This window comes from Salvelinus fontinalis, chromosome 8 (assembly GCF_029448725.1).
Source record: "Salvelinus fontinalis isolate EN_2023a chromosome 8, ASM2944872v1, whole genome shotgun sequence".
Taxonomy (NCBI): domain Eukaryota; kingdom Metazoa; phylum Chordata; class Actinopteri; order Salmoniformes; family Salmonidae; genus Salvelinus; species Salvelinus fontinalis.
The window spans coordinates 8978845-9004718 of record NC_074672.1 but is presented as its reverse complement, the minus strand read 5'-3'; the positions used below and the strand labels follow the sequence as shown (position 1 = coordinate 9004718).

Genomic DNA, 25874 nt, shown 5'->3' with positions numbered 1-25874 from the left:
ATGTTGAGCACACCTGAATTGTTTGCAGCCATCTGCATCTGCACAGTCGTATGAATCAGATGAGCTTTTCGTATGCCATGCAACATTACTAAGTCCATCCATGTGACATGCACTTCTGTTTGTTGTTTATCAACTTGAGACAGCCTGTTGTAGCTAGTTGATCGAAGGGGCTTTGTGTGTTTAATGGGAGTTTCTGGGAAAGGTCTATTGTCAGTTGTAATTTTCAGGGGTGAGAGATGTCCTGCCAAGTCACATTGAGAGACTGACCCTGGGTCGGCTAGTCTCTCCAGTGGCTGGCTTTAGATATAAGGCCCTCTGTGGGTGTTCCTTGAACTTGAACAAGATGTGCATGGCTAGAACAGAGCCTTACAGACCGTCTAACAATCCTGCTCAGTCAGAGCCTAAGAGGAAACTCATTCTTACTCCAGTGAAAAGGGGCTCTCTGAAGATGGGCCAAAGCCAGAACTCAATGGGGCCAATCACGGTCAGATCACGAGGCTCATCTGAGGACAGTCCAAATAACTCTTCCCAGAATTTAAAAGTAAAAGTGCAACCCGGCAAACCCACTCCTCCCTTTAACAGAACTGGTATGACTCAACCACCGTAGCCTCGTCTACACCTTGCGCTAAGATTCGAGTTTCGTGATCTGATCAATAAATCCAATCACTATCTGATCAAGGTTTGTCACATCTACACATTGTATTAAAATGTGTATCTTATCCGTCCACTATGTCCTCATTGTAACCAGATTAGCTGGTGCCAACCTATATGCAAATGATTTTACAGTTATACTTATTTATTTTAAGACAATTACTGATGCCATAAATTAATGGTGCTACCCGTCAATATTTTAGAGGCCGGTATATGTCTCCAAATGTGTATTGATTGAAAGCATTTTAAAAATTGCACAATAAGAACTTGTTGTCTCTCAAATAGATCATTACAGTTGTTAGTTAGCTAGCTAGTGAATTTGATCCATATAAGTCCAAACACCTCAAAACACGAAATGGTATCAAGAACAAGATACCACCACAGTAGCTGAAACGAGCCATCTACGATTACCCACATGGCAGCTTCTTTTCATTGTTGCCAGCTATCTGACCGTTCACAAACACACTGCCTTTTACCCCTGCACGCACATCATTTTCGTGAATTTGTCAGGTAACCCTATCTATACACCTGCCACCTGCCTTCCTTTTTTCAAGGTATGATTAATTCATAATGTGAAACAATATGGTGCCATAGTAGCCTACAGTCAAGTTATCCTACATTTCCCTCACATTTTGGTCATTTAGCAAATGCTCTTATCCAGAGTCTTACAGTTCCAATTCCAGTCTTACAGTCACTAAAGTTGTCCTTTGGTTTCACAGGAACCATCAAGTAGCACTTTTTACAACCTGTTTATGAAGGACCATAAACTATTATGAGTTTACTGACATTATGTTGAGAATAGAGATACCGCTAGTCTTGCATCACCATATTCCCAAGTCTGCATCAACCGGGAAGCTTCGTACAGAGGCTAATGCCAGGATTAAGTCCGTCATGCGTTAGATCCTAGTTATAGTGTAACGGATGTGAAATGGCTAGCTAGTTAGTGGTGGTGCACGCTAATAGCCTTTCAATCGGTGACGTCACCCGCTCTGAGACCTTGAAGTCGTGGTTCCCCTTGCTCTGCAAGGGCCGCGGCTTTTGTGGAGCGATGGGTAACGACGCTTCGCGGGTGACTGTTGTTGATGTGTGCAGAGGGTCCCTGGTTCGCGCCCGGGTCGGGGCGAGGGGACGGACTAAAGTTAACTGTTACAATAGCATGCTTGACATTGAAAGTTAATTTCCAATTCAGCCGACATTTGCAGCGTTTAGCTTGAAAGCGATCGCGGTTATATTGCCTTTAAAAGTTGCACTGTCTACAAGGGCAATCGGATTGACTCCTGGCCTAAGATAACACTGTGTTATCCAAGATTGTGAAAAAGAGGACTAATTTTAAAAAGGTGGGTTAGCAGGGTGGTTTGCTTATGAGATGGAACACTGCAGATAAGACAGACAAGCTCCAACAGGATGGGCCACATGGAGACAGTTATCCCTATCTGCATTAGCCCCCATCAACATCTCTGTGTCCCAAGCCGGTGTGGCACCAGGGAGGACCAGGCAAGAATCTGCAAGCACGGCCTTACAACTGGATGAGCTTGGAACGCTAACATTAGCAAACCATAAAAAATACCATATGAGGTCTGAGTGGCTGTGCCTTTGGAAAATATAACTCACATTATGGCTCACTGCATTTGGATCAAACATTCCATTATTTTATAACCACCACACCAAAAGGGAATATCTACTGTACAGGGTACCTTCTCAAACTGTCTAAAACAGAGTTTCTCATGGTTCTAACCACGCATATGCCTCCAAGAGAGGCAAAGATAGTTGTTTTAAATTTGTCAGGAATTCTTTCTTGACTTAATTTCCTGCCTCATGCTCCTTCCTGATTCTCTGGGACAGAAATACCTTCTACTGGGATGAGAGTAGAGACAATAATACCACAGGCAGCATAAAGAAAGTGATCTTTGTTTTATCGGCTTTGTAGGACAGGCTTGTTAGTTCATGGCCTCGTATATTAGGTATATTCAAACACTGCTATACTATTGGTGGTACTATGTGTAAATACTGTAGGTGCCTGTGTGTACACTGCTAAGATATCCACAAGGAGAGAGTGTGCGAGAAAGAGAGAGGTAGATAAAGAGAGAGAGAGAGAGAGAGAGAGAGAGAGAGAGAGAGAGAGGCCACCCTTACCACCCTTATCATTGCATTGTTCTTATGCTCTTAGAATTAATGGGGCAGTATCAATTTACTACCAAGGGAACGACATCTGAGAAAAACCCCCGCCTTTAACACTTTTCTCTTGTTGGGAGCCAATTGCAGCTTTCCACATCTCAGTGGGGAATGTCCCGGGTAAAATTACAGGGGGTCTCTTCCGGATATGTTTACAAGATTAGAGTTGTCTTTGTTCCTGCATGTCTGCACAGGGCTAGGCTAATTGTTCTTTTCTTTAGCTTGTCTGGAACTCATATCCTCAGATAGGTGGAGGACAATTAGGTCCATGTCCGGTTCTTTACATAATCTCATGTGGTGTTCTAATAATGAGGGGTTTAACTGGTCTACTCGGTTTCACTTTTCATTATTTTTATATAATATGCTTATATTTTGGGTTCTGATGGGTTTAAGACAGTTGAACAAAGCTCATGCGAATAAGTTCTATTTTTCAAGAATCAATGGCTATATATAATTGATTTAAAAAGGTCCAAAAAATGGATGTATCAATCCTGAATTGCCCCTTTAACTTTCTGTGTGGTTTGTGATGCAAACTGGCAAGGACATGAGTTGCATGTGATTCCAGGTTTTCAAGGTATGCCAGTGAAGAAATTGAGAAACCCTGTATATGGAGTGGAACACAAATACATTAATAACACATGACAGTTCAAACACAAGCCGTTAATATAATATATAATCATATTTGGGCACATGATTAATCGCAAATATGTATAAACAGAAAATATTTCTGATCACCATCATTCAGTTTGACCCGTCCATACTTATTCTGTGACATTACAATTAAAGAGATGGCAATCTCAAATTACCAACGGATTTTGACAGGAAAAGCTACAAACTGAGGCAAACAGAAATAGTACCATCTCACTCACATTTGAAGAAGTCTACTTTAGAGTTTCACTTTTGAGAGAGCAAAGCCAGACATGAGGACAAAGGAGTATGAAAACTGCTTTTGGGGCATAGAGGAGAGAGGGAGGGAACTTGGGCAGAGGGGAGTGTCTAGTGGGAGGGACTGTGGGGGCCTGCAGGCTTATATAGTTAGAACGGCTTCCTCTCTGCCCCTGCTCTGTGTGTCTGTGTGCTCCGGTTTCTGCTGACCCACTCTTAACTCTCTGTGCCTCTCTCAGTCTCTCTCGTTCCAACGAAAATGAGTGTCAAACGAAGCAGCGTCAGGGGACCTGGTAGTGGGTACAGCCAATCCATCACTCGCAGCTCTGCTGCTCCCGCCTACCGGGCCGCCAGCACCTATGGTGGGGCTGGGGGTCAGGGAACCCGCATCTCTTCTGTGTCCTACTCAGGTGTGCGCAGCGGGATGGGAGGGATGGGGATGGGAGGCTCCGGGGGCTCCATGTCCAGCAGCATCCAGGTGAGCGCCAACGGGGACACCGCTCACATCATGGGCAATGAGAAGTTTGCCATGCAGAACCTCAACGACCGTCTGGCCTCCTACCTGGAGATGGTGAGGAACCTGGAGCAGGCCAATGGCAAACTGGAGCTGAAGATCAGGGAGGCCATGGAGAAGAGAGGCCCAGACGTCAACGACTACAGCCGCTACAATGCCATCTTGGATGACCTGAGGAAGAAGGTGAGAGGGCTGTGGGAGGAAGGAAGGTACTATTGGCTAATATTAGAGATGCTGGAGAATCTATACTATAGAGCTTTAGGGAAGTAATGTATCTTTCAAATGGAATTTCACTGTCCTAGAATAGCTGACCCAACGGATAAGACAGTAACAGAGTGTCAGAATGTAGTTTGGGAGTGAAAGAGGGAAGACAGTGGCCCTACTTAATTTCCTTGTCAGGTTATTCCCCTTGGTAGTAAAGACCCAGGTCAGCTGGTTTGTTCATTAGAGCCGTGCTGATCAGTGATGGCAGTGTGCCAGCATCTCCAGGCAGAAGGCCAAAGGCAGACATAAAGCAATAAGAAGGGGAATTCCAAGGGGCTCTGCTAGCTGACTTTCGACATGGCCAGAGTTCTGGGTCCAGCTAGCTTTTTTGGAACAGAGATGGTTAGCAATAAAAGGATTATCGATGATATACTGTAACCACTGACAAGTTTCCCCATGAAAGCAAGGATAGCTGTTACAGTTCAAGATAAAGTTCAAGAGGTTGTTTTTATATTGTCTCTCTGCTTTGGTGAGTGTATAAAAGTTAAATGGAAATCCAATTCACTAATATCGATGAGAAAGAAGGGAACTCACACCTTATAGTACTATTTGATGGTGTGGTCCTTACTTTTAGGGTGGAGCATGGTAATGAGTTTCGGAGTCAATGTGTGCTATATATATATATATATATATATATATATATATATATATATATATATATATATATATATATATATATACTGAAAAATTGACATGTGGGTTTGTAATGCCTTTATGTGTGTACACTGTGGGAAAATTCTGTGAGTCATCCAACTGTAAATGAGAGCTGATGATACTTCAAAATAGGCTAATTATCTGTGTGGAAAATACTGTTATAAATCAAATTATAGGCCTAATGCATTTGCAACAAGTTACTGTTGTACTTTAGAGTATACAGCAAATCCTTTATACTATATTTAATTTTTTATTAAAAAAAATACAGATCTGAACAACTCTTTCCATTGGATTCTGGAAGATTCTAGTCATCCTACTATGGTTTGGCCATTTGGACCTTGCTGAAGCAACATGCCAAAGTAACAACCCAAAGTGACAGAGTAACTATGCAAAATAGGGAGATTATATGGTAGATGTCAGATACCAATAGTGAAAGACAAAATGCAAATAGGACAGACTATCCCCACAGCATTCCTATTGCTTTGTCCTTTGAAAAGAAAATCTGAATAAGGACGTTGAACTCAGCCTTGAAAAAAAGAAATGGGAAAAGCAACATGAGTGGTTTAAATATTTGTTTAGTCTGCTGCTCTTGTTTTGGATCTCATTATGAAGCCTTGCATAAAGGGTTAGGGGAGGAAGGGAGTTAGGGCTGATGTTTGCCTTGCTATTAATGCTTGTCTTTGTTGGCTTTACCAACCGCCCATGGTCTCTAATCGACCCCCGACTCCATAGATTAGAGTCCCAACAGGTTTCTTTTTCTTTGTCATGATACAAGGATGTGGTTGTTAGTTCAAATGTTCATCCTTCAAAAAACAAGGCTCATCTTGCCAGGAACAACAGGATATCCAACCCCAGTAGCCATCCCACACACACACACCAACCTCCCACCTGATGCAAATCCGCTGCCTTCTTCCTGGCACGTCAACTAGCTCACCAGCAGCTTGGCTGTTTGTTAATGATTGCCCAGATTGTGTAACCTGCACACGCATCCATCCCCACCCTTATCTACTGTACCATGGAGAGCAAACACTGTGGCCGTGGGGTAGCTGGCCTTCACTGCTCCGGCTTCGAAATTCCCACACCTGCCTTTTCACTTCGATACTCATTACAGAAAAGGATTGAAACTGTTGTGAAAAAAAAATGACATTAAAAGCGTGTTGACTTTAACTCATTCCTCCTCGTCATTGGTAGGTGTTTGATGCCACAAAAGACAACGCCCGTCTGTGTCTTCAGATCGACAATTCACGCTTGGCTGCTGATGACTTCAGGGTGAAGTAAGTCATGCTTAGTAGAGCACAAAACCAACCATCAGTCAGTCGCTGACACACCTTAATTAACGGCAGCGCGATGCACATCCAATGAAAACAAAACAAAGACAGTTGATGTGCCAAATTATCTGCATACCCTCTATACTATTAGTGACACTTTAGAGAATATTCCACCGTAGCCCTCCAGGTCACTGTATCTGATGCCGTTTTCTGTGTGTCTTGCAGGTTCGAGTCCGAGCTGTCCATCCGGCAGTCTGTTGAAGCTGACATTGTTGGCCTGAGGAAGGTCATTGATGACACCAACATGGGCCGCATGAACCTGGAGAGCGAGATCGAGTCTCTAAAGGAGGAGCTCATCTTCCTGAAGAAGAACCACGACAATGTAAGCTCTTGACCCAACCCCACCCCTCAACCACCAAACCATATATATTACACATGACCCAACCTCACCGCTCTTGCACCCCCAAATGTATATTTACCATATTCCTTGTCATTACAATGGTTTAGCAAGAGTAAGACCTAGCATGCCTACATAGGAGACAAAGTCAACCTTACTGTATAAACAGGGGTGTTTTGTGTGAGAACTTTTGGATTTAGCGGTAGGTGCGGCGCAACCATAGGATTCCCCCAAACGGCCTAAACATGGACGCTGACTTCAGTCTTCAAAACATATTGCTTAATGAATGTTAACGTTGTTGTCCTTCTACCCCAACAGGAAGTGATGGAGATGCGTAACATGATCTCCCAGTCTGGAGTGCAGGTGGATGTGGATGCTCCTAAGGGACAGGACCTGGCCGCTATCATGGCTGAGGTCCGGGCCAAGTATGAGAAGGAGGCCCTGAAGAACCAGGAGGAGCTCAAAGCATGGCACGAAACACGGGTAACACCTAGCAGCATAATCATTTGAAAACAGTGCTGACTTTAAAGTGAAACCGTCACATGCACAGCCACAGAAACGTCCTCTTAACCAATGATTTTTAAACTGAAGTCTATATCCTCTCTCCCTTCCAGATCACAGAGGTGCAGTCTGTGGTGTCACAGAACACAGAGGCCCTGCAGGGCGCACACACGGAGATCAATGACCTCCGCAGACAGCTCCAGACATTGGAGATTGAGCTGGACTCACAGAAGAGCTTGGTAAGATCCCTCAATAACACTATACTCACCCAGCCAGTGTGTACAAAATACATCACGGCATCAATGCCATTGGTTAAGTTCATGTTAATTTACAAGTCCAACCACCTGTCCTGACGGTCTTCCTCTTTCTCTCTCTCTAACAGAAAGGTTCTCTGGAGGGAACCTTGCGCGACACAGAGATGCGCTGCAACATGGAGATGGAATCCTTGAACAACATCCTCATGGGTCTGGAGTCTGAGCTGACCAACCTCCGCTCCAACATCCAGCAGCAGACACAGGAGTACGAGCACCTGCTCAACATCAAGATGAAGCTGGAGGCGGAGATCGCCACATACAGAAGACTGCTGGACGGAGGAGACTTCAAGTAAGTAAGACAGAGGGTGAGATCGCCTTAATTGGTGTTGCATGTGTACTTCCAACCAATGAAGTAGACCTGAGAAAGATAACGAGGTTTGTTGTCGGCCAAGAGACTATTGGGGTAAATGGTGATCTAAAGAGCCATTTTCTATCTTGGAGGCACAAGTAGCCATATTGAAACCTGGTTTCTGTTGGCTGACAGTTGTGAAACTCTCTCCCTCTCAAGGCTCCAGGATGCTCTGGAGGACCAGCGGACAGTGAAGACCAAGGTGATGACCGTCACACAGACTCTGGTGGACGGGAAAATTGTCTCCTCCAGCACAGAGACCAAGGAGAGGAAACAGTGAGACCACACCCATCGTTCCCAGTCATCCTTAACGTACAACACCAATCGACACCTCATAGGCATACGATAGCTTTCTTCTTATCCAGCTAGATGTTATCTCATCACTTTATTTATTTCATCATTGTTTCTTTTGCTTTTGGGTCTTAAGTGTTTTGTATATTACGCATGTAGGCATACATACGTTTATAGTATACATTTGGGACGAAGTTGGTTTAACTAATGTTTTAGACCTTTAAACTAGCAATTGGATGAAGTAAAATATCTGTCTATCTATTAACGTTCTTTTTCTACCATTGTCATCTTAGTTTCCTTTCTGTCCAATTGAATTTGCCTGATGTGATGTACCTTCATTGTCCAATAAAATTTTTACCAGAATCTTGACTATTGTCTTTCAATGGCTGTGCACTTCTTTGAACATTTTACTCCCAACATGCACTATTGCTGCATAATAGAACAAACAGGTTTTCGCGGTTATCACTTTTCATAATGGATTGTGGTTAATGTCAAAATAGCAACTTTACTACAACAAATTGAAACTAATAACAAATGCACATTGAACAGAGAAGGACAATTATTTACACAGATGATGAAGGTGGAAGTTGTATTTGCTCAATCGTCTTCTATAGGTTAACTACTGATAGTGCTTTACAAAAGATCACATAGGTGAAAGTAATATTTGCTCTATGGGTTAGCTATGATAGTGCATTGCCGCGCCATCGTCCTCTACCCTGTTTCCAACCCAGGAGGTTTCTACCTCAGGTTCGAATCCTCCGAGCTCCCCCTTCATCAGACCGCGAGAGTCTGAGGCTCCGGCCCCTTCGTCAGCCATGGTGGATTCTACGGCTGGCTCGGGTCCACCATGCCCCAGCTTCCATCGATCCTCAAGGGGTCTCCTGAACCACTCATCAGCTGTTATCATCGGAAGCTCTATGGTGAGAAACATCTCGGTTCCTGGGGCAAAAACCATGTGTTATTCTGGGGCACGAGTACAGGACATTACTAGGCGGCTTCCTAAAATTCTACGACAACTGCCGTGGGCTGACACTGTCATAATCCATGCGGGCTGAAACAACATTAAGGAGGGCTAGCTTGGAACTGCTGAAACTGGATTTTAAAGAATTGATTCTAGCTCTGAAAAACACTAAAAAGCGGACGATTATTTCAGAACCTGTGCCATCACTGGGCCGCTGCAACGACAGATTCAGCAGGCTACTGGCATTACACATCTGGCTAAAAGACTGCTGTAGCTCTATAGGTATAACTTTCATAGAGAACTTTGACACCTTTTGGAAACAGAAAATTCTCTACAGGAATGATGGAGTCCATCTAAATGATCTTGGGTCCTGGACCATTTCAAGGCCGTGTTGAGACAATGATTTATCAGTGACCCAAACCCTCCTCAGATAATCCCTACCCTCGTGTTGCTGAGTTGTCGTAGCGCTGCTGCAAATGTACATTTTCCCAGAGGTGTTGTCAGTCATTATGTAAATAACCTAATTTATCTTTATATTTATTTACCCCATAATGACAAAGCGAAAACATGTTTTAGACATTTTTAACCATTTGCTACGAGACTCGAAATTGAGCTTCTGTGGAGATGGGAGAACCTTCCAGAAGGACACCATCTCTGCAGCACTCCACCAATCATTTGTGGTAGAGTGGCCAGACTCTTCAGTAAAAGGCACCTGACAGCCCGCTTGGAGTTTGCCAAAAGGCACCTAAAGGACTCTCAGATCATGAGAAACAATATGTTGCCAGAGAATTGAATGTTCATTTCTCTACCATAAGTCGCATCCAAAGTCATTTTCAAGAATTTGGCAGTAGGTCCAACCGGCCTCACAACCGCAGACCACGCGTAACCATGCCAGCCCAGGACATTCACATCCGGCCTCTTCACCTGTGTGATCGTCTGAGACCAGCCAACAGCTGATGAAACTGAGGAGTATTTCGGTCTGTAATAAAGCCCTTTTGTGGGGAAAAACTAGTTCTGATTGGCTGGGCCTGGCTCCACAGTGGGTGGGCCTAGCTCCCAAGTGGGTGGGCCTATTCCCTCCCCGGCCCACCCATAGCAACGCACCTGCCCAGTCATGTGAAATCCATAGATTAGGGCCTAATGTATTTATTTCAATTGACTGATTTCCTTATATGTGACCGACCACCTTGAATCGGTCTTATGTAGCAAAATTTGAAATTGTGTTTTTTACATTGGATAAAAGCAGAGACAGAGTTACAAACGGGTACAGTATATCATGCATTTGAGGAACAATGGGAAATTAATTCTGCTTTGAAAGTTGATAAACTTATAACCTCGCTTTTGAGAAAATTGCCTAGTTTCCTGAAAACCGATCACATATGAACTGTAACTCAGTAAAATTGTTAAAATTGTTGCATTTCTATTTTTGTTCAGTATATGTATGTACCTTTGCACCATTGCTTTCCCACCAAAGAAATGATGACACTTCCTGAATGTGGTGACATTTTTGAAAGAGGTTGTTTTCTTAAAATGGAGAATTACAACAAACTAACAGGGTGGAAAGAGATATCAGGGACACACAGAATCTTAAAAAAAAAGTATAAAATACAATAATCATGAAAAAAAACACTTAAAAATGTAATAATTTAACTATAAAATAATAAGAAATTTGAAATATTATTTCAAGGCTTATATTTTTCATGGAATAACACCCGGGGACATGGCAAAACTGCCTACATCCACTGAAAAAAAATGCATAAAATTCCCTTGCAATATCAGATTTTTGTATTTTTAAAGGACAGCCTTTTGGAATACACATTTTACACTAAATAAGAAGAGATGTTTCCTGGGGACAGAAAAGGCACCACATTGTAGGAAGGACCAAGCTGCCACCACTATTCCACCGCCATTTCAACTTCAACATTTTAAACATCATCAAATCACCTATGCTTAGTCTAATACAGTGACAACTAAAATATTCCAAAAAACAATTTAGTCCAATCAATGTGAGCTAAACATAATGTGTCTTTCCATTGTTCTGATTTCTGTGAGTGTGTGTAAGTAGAAAAAACAGAGACGCACCCTACTTGCAGAGCAACGCCAATGACATCCTCCTTTTATTCATGTTGCCAAAATGGTCTATGACTCTGTCATACAGTACACACTATTCGTTTTTGTTGTCCTGGACTACCTGGCTAAAATGCTTGCTCGCTAGCCTAACTTACATTCATGTGCAGCTACTTAACATTAGCCTATTGGCCCTTTCCTAAATTAGCCATGGACGGAGATAGGGATTTGGACTTGTGGTTTTACTTCAATTCTCCGTACTAGCTAATGATTATAACGGTAAATCTGATTCAACCATGAATTCATACATTGTGTGCCACTGGCCTGAGAGGATGGAAGTTCAATATGTAGCTAGATGCAGTATTTTTTTCTTGGTACATTTTTTGGGGAATCCTGGCTTCCCTTGGCATCCATCAGTGGCGGCCAGTGCCATTTTTAAGATGAGGGAGGACAATTCTTTTTTTAATGAGTATGGCCTTATTTCTATTACAGCATATTGGATGACTGTCATTCATATTCCATTCACCTAGTTCAATGTAACATAGATAGGTTCCGACTACCACAATATACTCAAATTTTCCCTATTCCCATTATGAGGTTGCTACGTACAAACTAGCCTATGAATGAAAGTTGACAACGTACAAGTCGAGAGATAGATTTGAAGTGATAGACAGTGACACATGGACAGACAGTGACATTCAATAATGCCTTGCACACACTTGCCTGAATCTAGCTGATGTAGGGTGTAATCATTAGTTGTAAACAAACGGTTTCTATTGGACAAATTCAGGTATGTTTATCCCAATTTTTGTTCCGGTTAAGAAACGTTTTTCAACAGAATCGATGGAATGAATACACCCCCTGATCACATGCAAACAGTTCACTTCCGTAGGTACATACAAACAGCTCATTATATTCCTTCTCGCATCTACACGCTCTCCTCCTCTCACCTTTTCCCTTTGCTTGTGGATTTCACTGCAGAACACATCAGCTGTCTGTGACCAGGCGAAAAAACCTTTCCAAGCCAAACCATCATATCATAACCTAACGCTACATCATTGTCGCCATATTAGCTAAAGTAATGTCATAGTAAACATAGCTAATAGAACTAACGTAGCTAATAGTACCGTGTGCAGTCAGAAAGCTGTTTGGCAGTTACTAACGACCCACTTAGCTGTTCAACGAGTGGTCTGAGGCAGGCATTGGATTCCAAACATTTTCAAGTGCAACGTTAATAACGATGGTCTTGGGAAACGGCTCTGAGATTTAAAGATGCTCCTACGAAGGTTATTTTGGAAAACCGAGCCCTGATATGGAAAGTGATGTGACTGTGTTTTAGTTACACTATCCAATGGATCTTTCATCTGTGCTTTTTTTTTTTACGTTGTTGTCGAAGAAAAAAAAAACTACAAAATATTTCCGAACAAAGACTCTGGTTGTCCCCCAGACACTGATGGATAGCAAAGATAACTGCCCAGTCAAGAAACATCTTCTCTCTCATCATTATCATCCTCATCATGACACACCACAACACTCGTAGAATAACAGTTCATTGTTCAAAAATGATAAGAGACAATAACAATAAACAATGCACTGGCTGTCTGTCTGTGTGTGTGTGTGTCTATTTTCATTTAGTGTGACATGTATAGTACATTATGAAAAGTCAGTTAGTTTCCTCTAAATGCATACAGAAGAACTGCAAAGTTGATGCGAGGTGAAAAGCAATACTACTCAAGCAACAAACTTAAAATCCCACACAATTTTATAGAGCTGCAAAAATAATTGTCCCTATGTCACTTAGCACACTTCATCCAGCTCTGTTCCCAGTCTAGACAGAATGTTTTTTCTCATGAAATCTCAGTTTATTCTTCATTTTGACCCAAAGTTCTCTATATACCCCCCTACTGCTGGACTGGGCCTCAATTCCCATGCTATTTCACATTATTACTCACAGTGCACTCTTGCTTTGGTTTATTTTCGTTCACATTAGCTAGTCGGCATTTTGTTTGTTTTAAGTACCATTGACCTCATTTGGTCTCTATGGTGATCCACTTGTATTGGTTAGTTAGAATATTTGTTCAATTAAGAAAGAAAAAACTAGACCAAAATATCAAGCAAAGGTTGAGAGAGGTTATGACACCTAAAATATTGTTGCCCAAATCATGATTATCTTATCTCTTCCTGCATTCCAGTTGTTATGTAAAACATGTGTAAAAGTTAGTCTGCTGATGGCGGTTCCTCCTCTCTACCTGACCATGCGACACACACACACACACACACACACACACACACACACACACACACACACACACACACACACACACATACATACATACATACATACATACATACATACATACATACATACATACATACACATATATATATATATATATATGTGATATATGTGATATATTAGATATATTTTGTTAGAGCCAGAGATCTTCAGCCGCCTTGCATTAGAGGGGTGAAAGTAAAGCAACTGGTGTATCAGGGAGACGGAGCATTCCAAGCTGATTCCAGATGGGGCGTGCAGAATATCTATACTGCATACCTGCCAATCCTCTGCATCGCTGGGCTCCACTGGACTCTCTGGCCAGGAGAATAGCCATGCAGCTTATCACAAGTGAGCCCTTTAGGTCCATATAGATCATCCACACTATTATTCTGTCTCTCATCCCATCCAATTCAAAGGAATACACAGGAATGTTCATGGAGTTTTTCCTTGGAGGAAGTAGGCCAATTATATTCATACATCAAATTGTGTTTTTTACAGAAATATATTATAGAGTAGGAGGGAGAACATCTTTGGCTTCGCTCTGGGTGGTTTGAGCCCAGTCATGGTCAGTGTTGTAACCTGACTTGAATAAGAATTAAAGCTTGTGCTCTAAAATGGGATCAAATTGGAATGAACAAACTGCAAACTTAGCGCAAGGGAGAGACAGGCAAAGACTAAACAGCGCAAAGTTATTGTCCAGTTATCTCAGCCTATTTTATAACTTCATTCAGAGTATATAAACAACCCTGCAGCATCAGATGATATACAGTCACTTCAGAATAACAGACTTCAAGCATGAGTCATATACATTTTTGGTCAAAGGTTGCTAATAACCACTCTCTTCTCTACCAGACACATCTGTAGGGTGTGGCCTTCTCTGCTCAGAGTCAGAATGGGCAGCGTTCCCTCCCAGACTGCTCAGAGAGAGGGGGAAGACAGGGGGAGGGAAACGGGTGGATTAAGTAAGAACAGAACTGGGAAAGAGGCCACTGCCCAGCTAGCTGCCGGTCTCTTCCTCCATTTCATTTTTCCATTTCTGATGCATGGGTGGAGAGCTGGAAATGTCAGACGAACCGCACAAAGACGTGTTTTGGCTGCTTTGGTAGTGCATGAGTCACTCAGTCTGGTCACAGTGGTCTGTCCCAGTGGAAAGTCCAACCAGGGAACTCAACGACCAGTCACAGAGAGCCACACAGTACAACTAACATGATTACCCCTTTCGGCTAAAAATACAAAGAAACCAAACTTCTACTTCTTGCTGTAAGATTTCACAGTGTGCATGAGCTCTTCCAGTAAATCTGTGAAGAGTTACCATGAAAACAGATCTGAGAGTAAAATACATTTTGAAATAAACTCAGAAATGATTCACAAACTATCACGAAATGAAACTAAACAAATGTGAACTTGTTATTCTATGCCAGGACCAATGCAAGCGCGGAATCTAAAACCTAACCTTGGCATTCGCTGAATGAGTAACTACCACAGATTCCAGAATTGAAAGTAAATGATTAAAACACGCGATAATGGTGTCTGGCTACAGTAGCTCAGGGTCCTTTCGTTCCTTGTGTGCAACGAACACTATACTTTGCCATGTGAATACCGTGTAGAGAAAGGAATTTTATAGCAGGAAGGGGAGAGTCGATATTTACAGTGAACAAAGGTTCACCCACCCACACCTTCACACCTGCTGAGTTCATCAACAGATCTTTCCGCCAACATGAAAGGCCCATGGACACAACAGGTTCACTGTGTTCTGGACAAGACATTGGAAAACAAAGTCCAGCTAGTTTCCGTTATGAGTGGAAAACGTTATGAGTGGAAAACATGGTCTTGGGTAGTCCTGTCCACCCCATTTACATTCCTTTGTATCTGGGCACTGAGACAGAGGTACAAGTCAGGCCAGAGGAATGTAGGGAGTGGAGACCAAGTCATGGGGTTAAATGTCAACAGTACTTTGATGATTAGGTCAGACATTCCCTCAGAGTCCTGTCCACAGCCCTGTCTGAGTGCTAATTGTCTAAGAATCCATCTTAGAGATAACTCTCCCCCCTATTTGTTATATGGGTATATCTGTTGTGAAGGTCCTTGGTCTTCAGGACATTGTGTCAATACTTTGTCTTGACATCACTCTAGTAACATGTTGGATGTTAAGTGAGTTTAGTGACGAAATTCACGTACATCCATCAAGTTGGCATGAGGTTTGATTTACTCAGAGGCAAATGGGGTCATTTAAGGCATAACAATCCTGTTTCTGCCCAGTTGTTCTGGCAACCATCACAGAAAACTAGCTCTGTAACAGATATCAAGTCAAAGTTGTCATACACATGGGATACATTATTTGTTTACAGAGCAAGTTTTTTGGGAATGTTGCCAGAGAAACAGGGCAAACACACTCATGGCTTCTGAGTAAACCATCTTTAGGCTATAAAATAGATAAGAAAGTAGCATTCTACATAAGCATTAGCTGTGAGAAATGGCTGCCATCTCTGGCCTGGAAACCGGTCATCAAGGTGTGTGACTGTCACCACACAGCTTTAACAGAGACCACAAGTGAGGACAGGATCATCAAGGGACTGTCACCATCATCACACCCCTCTACTGGCCAGGCCCCAGGCATGGCTGGTCACAGCACTTTGCACAGCAGTCATGCCGCTTTAATCCTAGCTACTTCCCGCTCCTCAGGAATGATGACCCACATGGGATTCCCTGTTACCAATTACTAATCCACAACAAAACATTACTTTTGGAATGCCTTGGCTTGTATCCTGGTTATAATTTCAGATCACTTCCCGTATTTTCTGATAACAGCCATTGGACCATTTCAGAATACCACAGAAAAAAAGTTTTAATTACATATGGTATAATTACCAGCAGGCTATGTATAAATCTAATTTCATGCTTGCTTAATCACTTTTCTTATCTGAGTTTTAAATCAGAAATTCCCGGCATGACAGCTCTGACTATGAAACAAGACAGGAGCAGCCCAGGCCAAGTTGCAATCGTGCAGCTTGGCTAAGTCTACTGTGTTCCCCCCTTTGGATTAGTTGGCTTTTGGCCTCCCATTCCAGTCAGATATGACCAAAAAAGGGTACTTTCTGCAACTGCTGGGAATCAGGCAATGTCTCTCGCCTACACAGCAGTGGGAAAATGACTCAGTAGTTGTCGGGCAGAGTGGAGGAATGTTGCAAACTGCTACTTGACTTAGCACTAAAACGCTTAAATTATTATACCAAGGGTCTGTCTCACAGAAGCCAGGAATGATTTACCTGACTGTAAGAAACGTGTTATCTGACAGTGATATCTGTTGAATTATCATGTTGTTTTACACTGTATTACCTGCTTGATCATCATGCATTTTGATGGGCCAGATTACTGTAGCGTCTGAGGTGTCTCTCGTTGGAGCTTTGCAACTCACTGCCTTCAGGATTGTCTGAAGGCGCAACAGGAAAATATCATAGCTCGGTCCTTGTTGTTGAATGCTCTTTGGTCTGGGATCTGTCTGGAGATAATACTGTATGTCTGAGCCAGGAGACGTGGGAGTGTGTGTGTGTGTGTGTGTGTGTGTGTGTGTGTGTGTGTGTGTGTGTGTTTCTCACAGGTAAGGCTGACTCACAGATGAAAGATATTGTTGTGTAGAAACCCGAAGGGGGTGGCCAGCAGAGATAGATGGGAAGGGCTGAGGGAAGCTGAGGGTTGTGGAATTGGAGACAAGTGGGAGTGAAGTTGCTGTGTGAGAGATAGAATGATGGTCAAAGATAAAAGTTTAAAAAATAATAATTAAAGTACATTTGAATGACACTAAGTGGCAGTGTTTTTACAACTAATGCCGGTTTGCCTGAGGTTGATGCCATGCAGGTGTTTGTACACATGCATATACACACACTATCATTCAAATAAACACATACATGTAATCGTGCCAGACATGCACACAAACATATACAGTTGACATTGCTGTTATGATTTTAGTTGTCCTCGATGTCCTTTGTTTTAAATGTATTATTTTTTAATATATTTTTTTGCATTGTTGTTTGCTGTTTTCTTCTGTCTTTTCCTTTTTTCTCTTTAGTTCATTCTCTTGGTTGTTGGTGCATTGGGGGGGTTCTTGGGGGTGGGGAATGGAATTGAATTAATTGTTGTTGTTGTTGTTTTTCCCCTGGGGGGGACTGTGTGAGGGGTCTCGAATGGTTGAGGGACAGCTATTGAGAAACTATGGGGGGGGATCTTGGAGGGTTCGGGTTTACATTTTTTGGCCTTGAGCAGGGCATTGACCCTGGATGCTTCTGTGTGTCGCTCTGAATAGGAATCTGTTGGATGATTGGTATGATGTAGTTATTGAGCGGCTTCACTGCAAGTATATTGTATGTTACGAATATTCAATTCTTTTTTTTCTTTTTTTTATTATTTAAAAAAAGGCTGACTCACAGAAGAGAGGACACACACAGACATAACAGCAGGGCTTTCTCACAGCCACACATATGTGCATGCAGCACAGGACAAACAGTCATAGTGAAGGAATATGAGAATGCTGCAAAGGCTTAAACCTGGACATGACAGAACAGTGTCAACTGACACGGTACGAATTCAACCCATACCATTTCAGTTGCACTTTCACTGCTCACTTAACCCTGATGTTACGTTCTGCCCTCCTCCCAGGGCTTCTCCGGCTAACTTATCAAACGCCAGCCCAGCTAAACGCTCCTTATGAAAACAGGAAAAAGAGACTTGACAGTTTGGTAGGATCAGGATGTTTAAACCATATCTGGTCTGTTTATACAAAACATGCCCCGTGGGAACAAAACAGGTCATTTTTTAAAGCTGACACATCAGGTACTAAATGCACAACAGTAACATGAACCATTGATCCTTTTTTACATTTTCATTTCCCCACCTATAAGAATCAGAGAGGATCTTTGCCAATCATCAGGGCCCAGTTTTTCTAAAGTTATCGGATTTCAGCAATACAATACAGTATATACATATGAGATGAGTAAAGCAGAATGTAAACATTATTTAAACATTATTAAAGTGACAAGTGTTCCATTATTAAAGTGGCCAGTGATTCCAAGTCCATGTACACTGCTCAAAAAAATAAAGGGAACACTTAAACAACACAATGTAACTCCAAGTCAATCACACTTCTGTGAAATCAAACTGTCCACTTAGGAAGCAACACTGATTGACAATACATTTCACATGCTGTTGTGCAAATGGAATAGACAAAAGGTGGAAATTATAGGCAATTAGCAAGACACCAAAAAAAGGAGTGATTCTGCAGGTGGTGATCACAGACCACTTCTCAGTTCCTATGCTTCCTGGCTGATGTTTTGGTCACTTTTGAATGCTGGCGGTGCTCTCACTCTAGTGGTAGCATGAGACAGAGTCTACAACCCACACAAGTGGCTCAGGTAGTGCAGTTCATCCAGGATGGCACATCAATGTGAGCTGTGGCAAAAAGGTTTGCTGTGTCTGTCAGCGTAGTGTCCAGAGCATGGAGGCCCTACCAGGAGACAGGCCAGTACATCAGGAGACGTGGAGGAGGCCGTAGGAGGGCAACAACCCAGCAGCAGGACCGCTACCTCCGCCTTTGTGCAAGGAGGTGCACTGCCAGAGCCCTGCAAAATGACCTCCAGCAGGCCACAAATGTGCATGTGTCTGCTCAAACGGTCAGAAACAGACTCCATGAGGGTGGTGAGGGCCCGACGTCCACAGGTGGGGGTTGTGCTTACAGCCCAACACCGTGCAGGACGTTTGGCATTTGCCAGAGAACACCAAGATTGGCAAATTCGCCACTGGCGCCCTGTGCTCTTCACAGATGAAAGCAGGTTCACACTGAGCACATGAGCACATGTGACAGACGTGACAGAGTCTGGAGACGCCGTGGAGAACGTTCTGCTGCCTGCAACATCCTCCAGCATGACCGGTTTGGCGGTGGGTCAGTCATGGTGTGGGGTGGCATTTCTTTGTGGGGCCGCACAGCCCTCCATGTGCTCGCCAGAGGTAGCCTGACTGCCATTAGGTACCGAGATGAGATCCTCAGACCCCTTGTGAGACCATATGCTGACACATGCACATTTGTGGCCTGCTGGAGGTCATTTTGCAGGGCTCTGGCAGTGCACCTCCTTGCACAAAGGCGGAGGTAGCGGTCCTGCTGCTGGGTTGTTGCCCTCCTACGGCCTCCTCCACGTCTCCTGATGTACTGGCCTGTCTCCTGGTAGCGCCTCCATGCTCTGGACACTACGCTGACAGACACAGCAAACCTTTTTGCCACAGCTCGCATTGATGTGCCATCCTGGATGAGCTGCACTACCTGAGCCACTTGTGTGGGTTGTAGACTCCGTCTCATGCTACCACTAGAGTGAAAGCACCGGCAGCATTCAAAAGTGACCAAAACATCAGCCAGGAAGCATAGGAACTGAGAAGTGGTCTGTGGTCACCACCTGCAGAACCATTCCTTTTTTGGGGGTGTCTTACTAATTGCCTATAATTTCCACCTTTTCTCTATTCCATTTGCACAACAGCATGTGAAATGTATTGTCAATCAGTGTTGCTTCCTAAGTGGACAGTTTGATTTCACAGAAGTGTGATTGACTTGGAGTTACATTGTGTTGTTTATGTGTTCCCTTTATTTTTTTGAGCAGTGTACATATGAGATGAGTGAAGCAGAATGTAAACATTATTTAAACATTATTAAAGTGACAAGTGTTCCATTATTAAAGTGGCCAGTGATTCCAAGTCCATGTATATAGTACAGCAGCCTCTAAGGCGCAGGGTTGCGTAACCAGCTGGAAGCCGGCTATTTAACAGTCTGATGGCCTTGAGATAAAAGGTGTTTTTAAGTCTCTCGGTCCCAGCTTTGATCTACCTGTATTGACCTCGCCTTCTGGATGATAGCGGGGTGAACAGGCTGTGGCTCGGGTGGATGATGTCCTTGATGATCTTTTTGGCCTTCCTGTGACATCGGGTGCTGTAGGTGTCCTGCAGGGCAGGTAGTTTGCCCCCGGTGATGCGTTGGGCAGACCGCACCACCCTCTGGGGAGCTCTGCGGTTGCGGGCGGTGCAGTTGTTGTACCAGGCGGTGAATACAGCCCGACTGTAAAAGTTTGAGGGTTTTTGGCGCCAAGCCAAATTTCTTGAGGCTCCTCATTCTATTTCTATGCATTTAATTCTATCCGATAGACAAAATCCAGATCTAAGTTTTTTATATTTGGCCCCTGGATAGGGATAAGGATTTGGTAATTCAATCCGACATTTAACAACTGTGGTCAGTTGTTGCATTTATTTAAAACAATATATATATCTACTTACATAAGAAGTGATATATATGCAGGCTCTATTATTAATCAAGGTACCTTTATTCACATAGTATACTCACCACCGTTTCCTTATGACAGTGTAGAAGTAGTACCACAACCTGTCCAGTAGATGAAAAGGTTGTTCAAACCACTGAAAATCCTGATTCTGGGATCTTGATATTGTGGTATCTGGATCAGAATGATCCTATCAGATTATTTTGGGGGAAAAAACTGCTAAAAAAAACCCAGCCAGGTTGATCTGATCCTGGATCACAAAAAAGAAGATTACAGAATATATAATATTCTGATCCAGATTTTAAAAATGGAAAAACTGTGCTCCAGATGATGATGATGCATATAATGTACCACAAGGGTGATATGACCTTAAGTGGGCCCTACATTTTGAAGCATGCTATGTATCTGGCACAACAGACATATCTTATCTCCCGACTGTAGACATTACTGCTGAGATAACACGTTCATCATCAAGGCCCAGACAGGCCAGGCAGACACACCGAGAAATACTAGCTACCTTGAACTGAGCATTGAATTTCTTAAAGAGTTGGCTCTGTGCCCATCAACACAGACTGGGATGAATTCTCAAGGATTCCGATAATTAAGAGAATTGACTCAAACTACCAAAGCTGACAAAACTACTAACAACAAAATAATGAAAACTGGCTGCTGTTTTGACCCAGATCACTATTCCCTCACATGGTATTGGTGAGGATATCAGCCAACAACACTCTCTCACAAAACAATACTTCGTCATAGTAATGCCATTTTCAGGGTTCACATGTATGGATGGCTCCTACCGGTAATCTTAAGACTTCAAGTACTGTTCAATGTAATAATACTTTGCTCAAAGACCCTCCTGTGCTATAGTCTATGTTGCTACAGTAGCAGCAAATGGAGGAATGACAGCCACTTCTCTTGGGAGAGTTCGAGATAGTCAATATCAATCACTTGTGAGCGACAAAAACAAACCCAGGACAGTAAATGGAGTCCTGTATCTTAGATTCCCAACCTAGATTCCTCTGTCTCCCCTCATCGGTGCTCATCAGTGAGGATGAGGAGAGTAAAGATTTCCGTGAGCCAGGCATCTGTAAAACCTCAGGAGACTAGCTTGCCTGCCAAGAGTGACAGTGGGAGAAGGGAGGGTGTCATTAAAACTGAGCTTAAACATTGTGATTGACTGCCACTCCTGCACACGCTTGAACAGTTTCAGATGGAGCATGATCCACTGCAAACATCCCACTTAGCTCTGTAAAATCATATTTACCAGGCTTTTGCTCAACTCTTGTTTGCAAAGCAAGGAGTGTGAGAGAACAGATCTTTACTCAATCACGCGGTTCGTCTGCACACCTTTTGCAATGTTGACAGACCTGCCTTTTGTGATGCACGAGCGGTGATGTTGGTGCAAATAGCAGAGTCCAATTCAGTACAGCTGCACGGCCGCTGCAGTTATGGCCTTACCGACCTCCCCCAGGTTTTAGCTCATCTTCTGGCCTATCCAATGTCTTTTCACAGGTCACTCTGACATCTGCGATCGCATATTTTCTCAAGACAGCACAGACACAGCTTGAAAAGTCACAAGGATAAATTGTGTTTACTTGACTTCTCTCAGTTAAATAGTACAATAAACTATTGTGTGCTCTTCCAAACCTCTAAAAGCACTTAACTAAGTCCAACAAATCCAGCATGGTCAGTGTGGTTCTTTCTAAAGAGACAGTGTTCAAGTCAATCTTTTGATTATGTAATGAACTTGAGCCACACTCCTTCTGCTTTCTGTGCAAAAACATCTAATTAATGATCCTGTCAATAACCCCTGAATAATCTTGAGTGAACCTGGCCACGCTGTTCCCGAGGGAGATCCATCTTGGCATCCTGACTGGATGCACAATTATGACTTGTTAAGCTTTTAGTGGAATTGATTTGTTGTGGCTATTACATGCCAATTACACATTTAGAGTGGAACACAGCCTCCTTTACAAATTGTACAGTCTCCTTGCGAAAAATATGGATATTACTGATATGGCTTAATATTAAAATAGCATCTGGAAACTGATAAGGTGAGACATATAACAACTGAGCTGGTGGTGTTGCACTGTGAAGCCACAATCAGCAGAACCCATGGAACGTAATAAATATCATAATATAATGTCATTGCTAAAGGGCGTCGGAACTGCGCGGAATACACATACATGTATATCTGGAGGGCTTTAGATCAAACTGATGGTGGAGGTGAGAGTGAAATGAGACCTCTGTTATACTACCAAATCTATGGAACTTAGCACTCCATGTCCTTGAACAAGTCCAATTTGTTATTATTAATAGTTTGAGAGGGGTTCTATTGTCCATGGTACTGTATCTGTCTGTACACACAGGCAACACATTGATAGAGTATGACTGATCATAATGAGATGCTGTTGAAACATGCAAACAAAGTACTTACAGTAGTCAATTGGCAGGTGCTGTCTGTTGCTTTTCAGTGGACCAAGAGAACAATCCAAAAACAAAAAGGACAAGAACCCACTTGCACTGACAAGAATCTAAATCCAAAAATGATTTTCCAATGAAAAATGTTCTGAAATATTTGTCTTTCATCCCATCTTGCCTATTCTTTAGAAATGGTACCCACATGTTGTGTATATACAGTATACTGCTGGTAGTATACAAAAACAAATCTGTCATCAATTACCCCCTCCTCCCCCCGATCACACACACACACACACACACACACACACACACACACACACACACACAAAGAAACCACATTGAAATGATTTCCAGGAAGACAGGTCAGCACCAGAAAAACTGTCTAAAGGAGCAGGCAACACAGAGCAAAGAAGCAATGCTCCACGAGCTTAGCTCAACCAACCACTGACTGACTGGCATCCATGTCCCGTGCTGGAACAAGGACCTTGTGATAGAAGAGAGAGCATGAGCTCGACTCACTGGTTTTCCACTCTGTCACACACACCAGCAGCTTCTAGCTTGGCAACATACAATGGTGCAGTCCAACTAAATCAGCCCAGAAATTAGTCAGACCTCACAACGTTACATTGACTTTATGATTTAATAAGCAACACTCACATAGACACCCATAGACACACACACACACACACAATCAGACCAGGATTTCATGTCTTGTCATTGAGCAGAAACTCTGACGTTCACCAGTGCTTTCCACAGTAATGAGGATCAAGGCAAAAACACATACAGTACATTTGATATACTGTACACATATGTTTAAAATACTTTGGCCTTGGACAAACATAACAAAATATCGATAAACATACATAAAGACGTCAATAGTGCAGTTTTGCAAGTGAGGGTTAAAAATGAGCTTTCCTCATTTTGCCTTCTTCTACAACAGCTGTATCTTTTCACTTGACAGAAAGAAAGTACATAATGAGATATTTGTCCAGCACAACCTAATGGCCATATGTCAAACTAGCACGTTAAGTCAAACAAAATTAGATAGAAGTGGAAGACCAAGGTTTTCATTTCAGTCGTATCACAGTTACACTGTACTCCAAAGTCTAAAGGCTACTGTGTGGAATGCATGTGGGAGCCACTGTTTCCAAAACACTGATTGAAGTGTTTTGGAGTTACTAAGTATTTCAGGCCTTGGTTGCGGTGACCAAGGAAATGAGGGAGGGAGTTAAGACCGCCCCTTGGCCCTAACAACAGGGCCGGCCCTATAGCCTTTTGTGGGCCCTAGGCGAGATTTGATATTGGACATTTTAATGACCCCCCCCCCATCTTGACGGCGGAGAGAAAATGTTTTGTGTTAAAGTTAATTTCCTGTAATTCTACACATGTTGCTATGGGGAATAGAAAAGTTTTGCAATTTTGAAACAAATTTCATGCAATTCTAGTAAGTTTCACACGGGGCAGAGAAAACATTGAAACGAAATTGGGATCCTTAACAAAAACATTTACCACAAAACATAATATGTTTTATAGCCTAACTAGATGATAGGCTATAAAGGCCAGGGGGAAGTTGTGTAATTAAAAAGTAAATTCAGCGATATGACGTAGATGCAAACAGCATAGTGGGTCAATCTCCGCAACAACCAAGAGTGTTGAAGTGCAAGGTTCAACTTGTCCGCTGTTTAGGTGCCTTGGCTACCACGCTGTGATGATAGGCCCTGCTTTACTGAAGTTGCAAGACATTGCAAGCCAAGAAATTACGAGATACAGCATTCCATTGCAAGATACAGCTTTTGATTGCTGATAGATAGGCCTAGTGCACGGTTCTGACTGTCTGCCTGGTGGCTGACCTGCCTATACTGATAGATAGGCCTAGTGCACGGTTCTGACTGGTGGCTGACCTGCCTATACTGATAGATAGGCCTAGTGCACGGTTCTGTCTGGTGTCTGACCTGCCTATACTGATAGATAGGCCTAGTGCACAGTTCTGTCTGGTGTCTGACCTGTCTATACTGATAGATAGGCCTAGTGCACAGTTCTGTCTGGTGTCTGACCTGTCTATACTGATAGATAGGCCTAGTGCACAGTTCTGTCTGGTGTCTGACCTGTCTATACTGATAGATAGGCCTAGTGCACAGTTCTGTCTGGTGTCTGACCTGTCTATACTGATAGATAGGCCTAGTGCACAGTTCTGTCTGGTGTCTGACCTGTCTATACTGATAGATAGGCCTAGTGCACGGTTCTGTCTGGTGTCTGACCTGTCTATACTGATAGATAGGCCTAGTGCACGGTTCTGTCTGGTGGCTGACCTGTCTATACTGATAGATAGGCCTAGTGCACGGTTCTGACTGGTGGCTGACCTGTCTATACTGATAGATAGGCCTAGTGCACGGTTCTGACTGGTGGCTGACCTGTCTATACTGATAGATAGGCCTAGGGCACGGTTCTGACTGTCTGCCTGGTGGCTGACCTGTCTATACTGTGCCCCTGTGCCCCTCCCCTCTCTCTCCGTCCCTCACTAGCTCGCTATGGAAAGATGACAGTGTTTGTGTTCTCCTAAGTACAGCAACTAATCAG

General features: G+C 43.0%; 1 protein-coding gene across 1 annotated transcript; it reads left to right on the top strand.

Moving 5' to 3' along the window:
* The first annotated feature begins 3866 nt into the window (after window positions 1-3866).
* On the top strand, window positions 3867-8623 carry LOC129860478 (keratin, type I cytoskeletal 18-like). The gene is made up of 7 exons (XM_055930889.1): window positions 3867-4405; window positions 6332-6414; window positions 6634-6790; window positions 7124-7288; window positions 7420-7545; window positions 7689-7909; window positions 8129-8623. Exons 1-7 carry the CDS (start codon window positions 3968-3970, stop codon window positions 8247-8249), a joined length of 1311 nt encoding a protein of 436 aa, XP_055786864.1. The 5' UTR covers window positions 3867-3967; the 3' UTR covers window positions 8250-8623.
* The last annotated feature ends 17251 nt before the right edge of the window (window positions 8624-25874 follow it).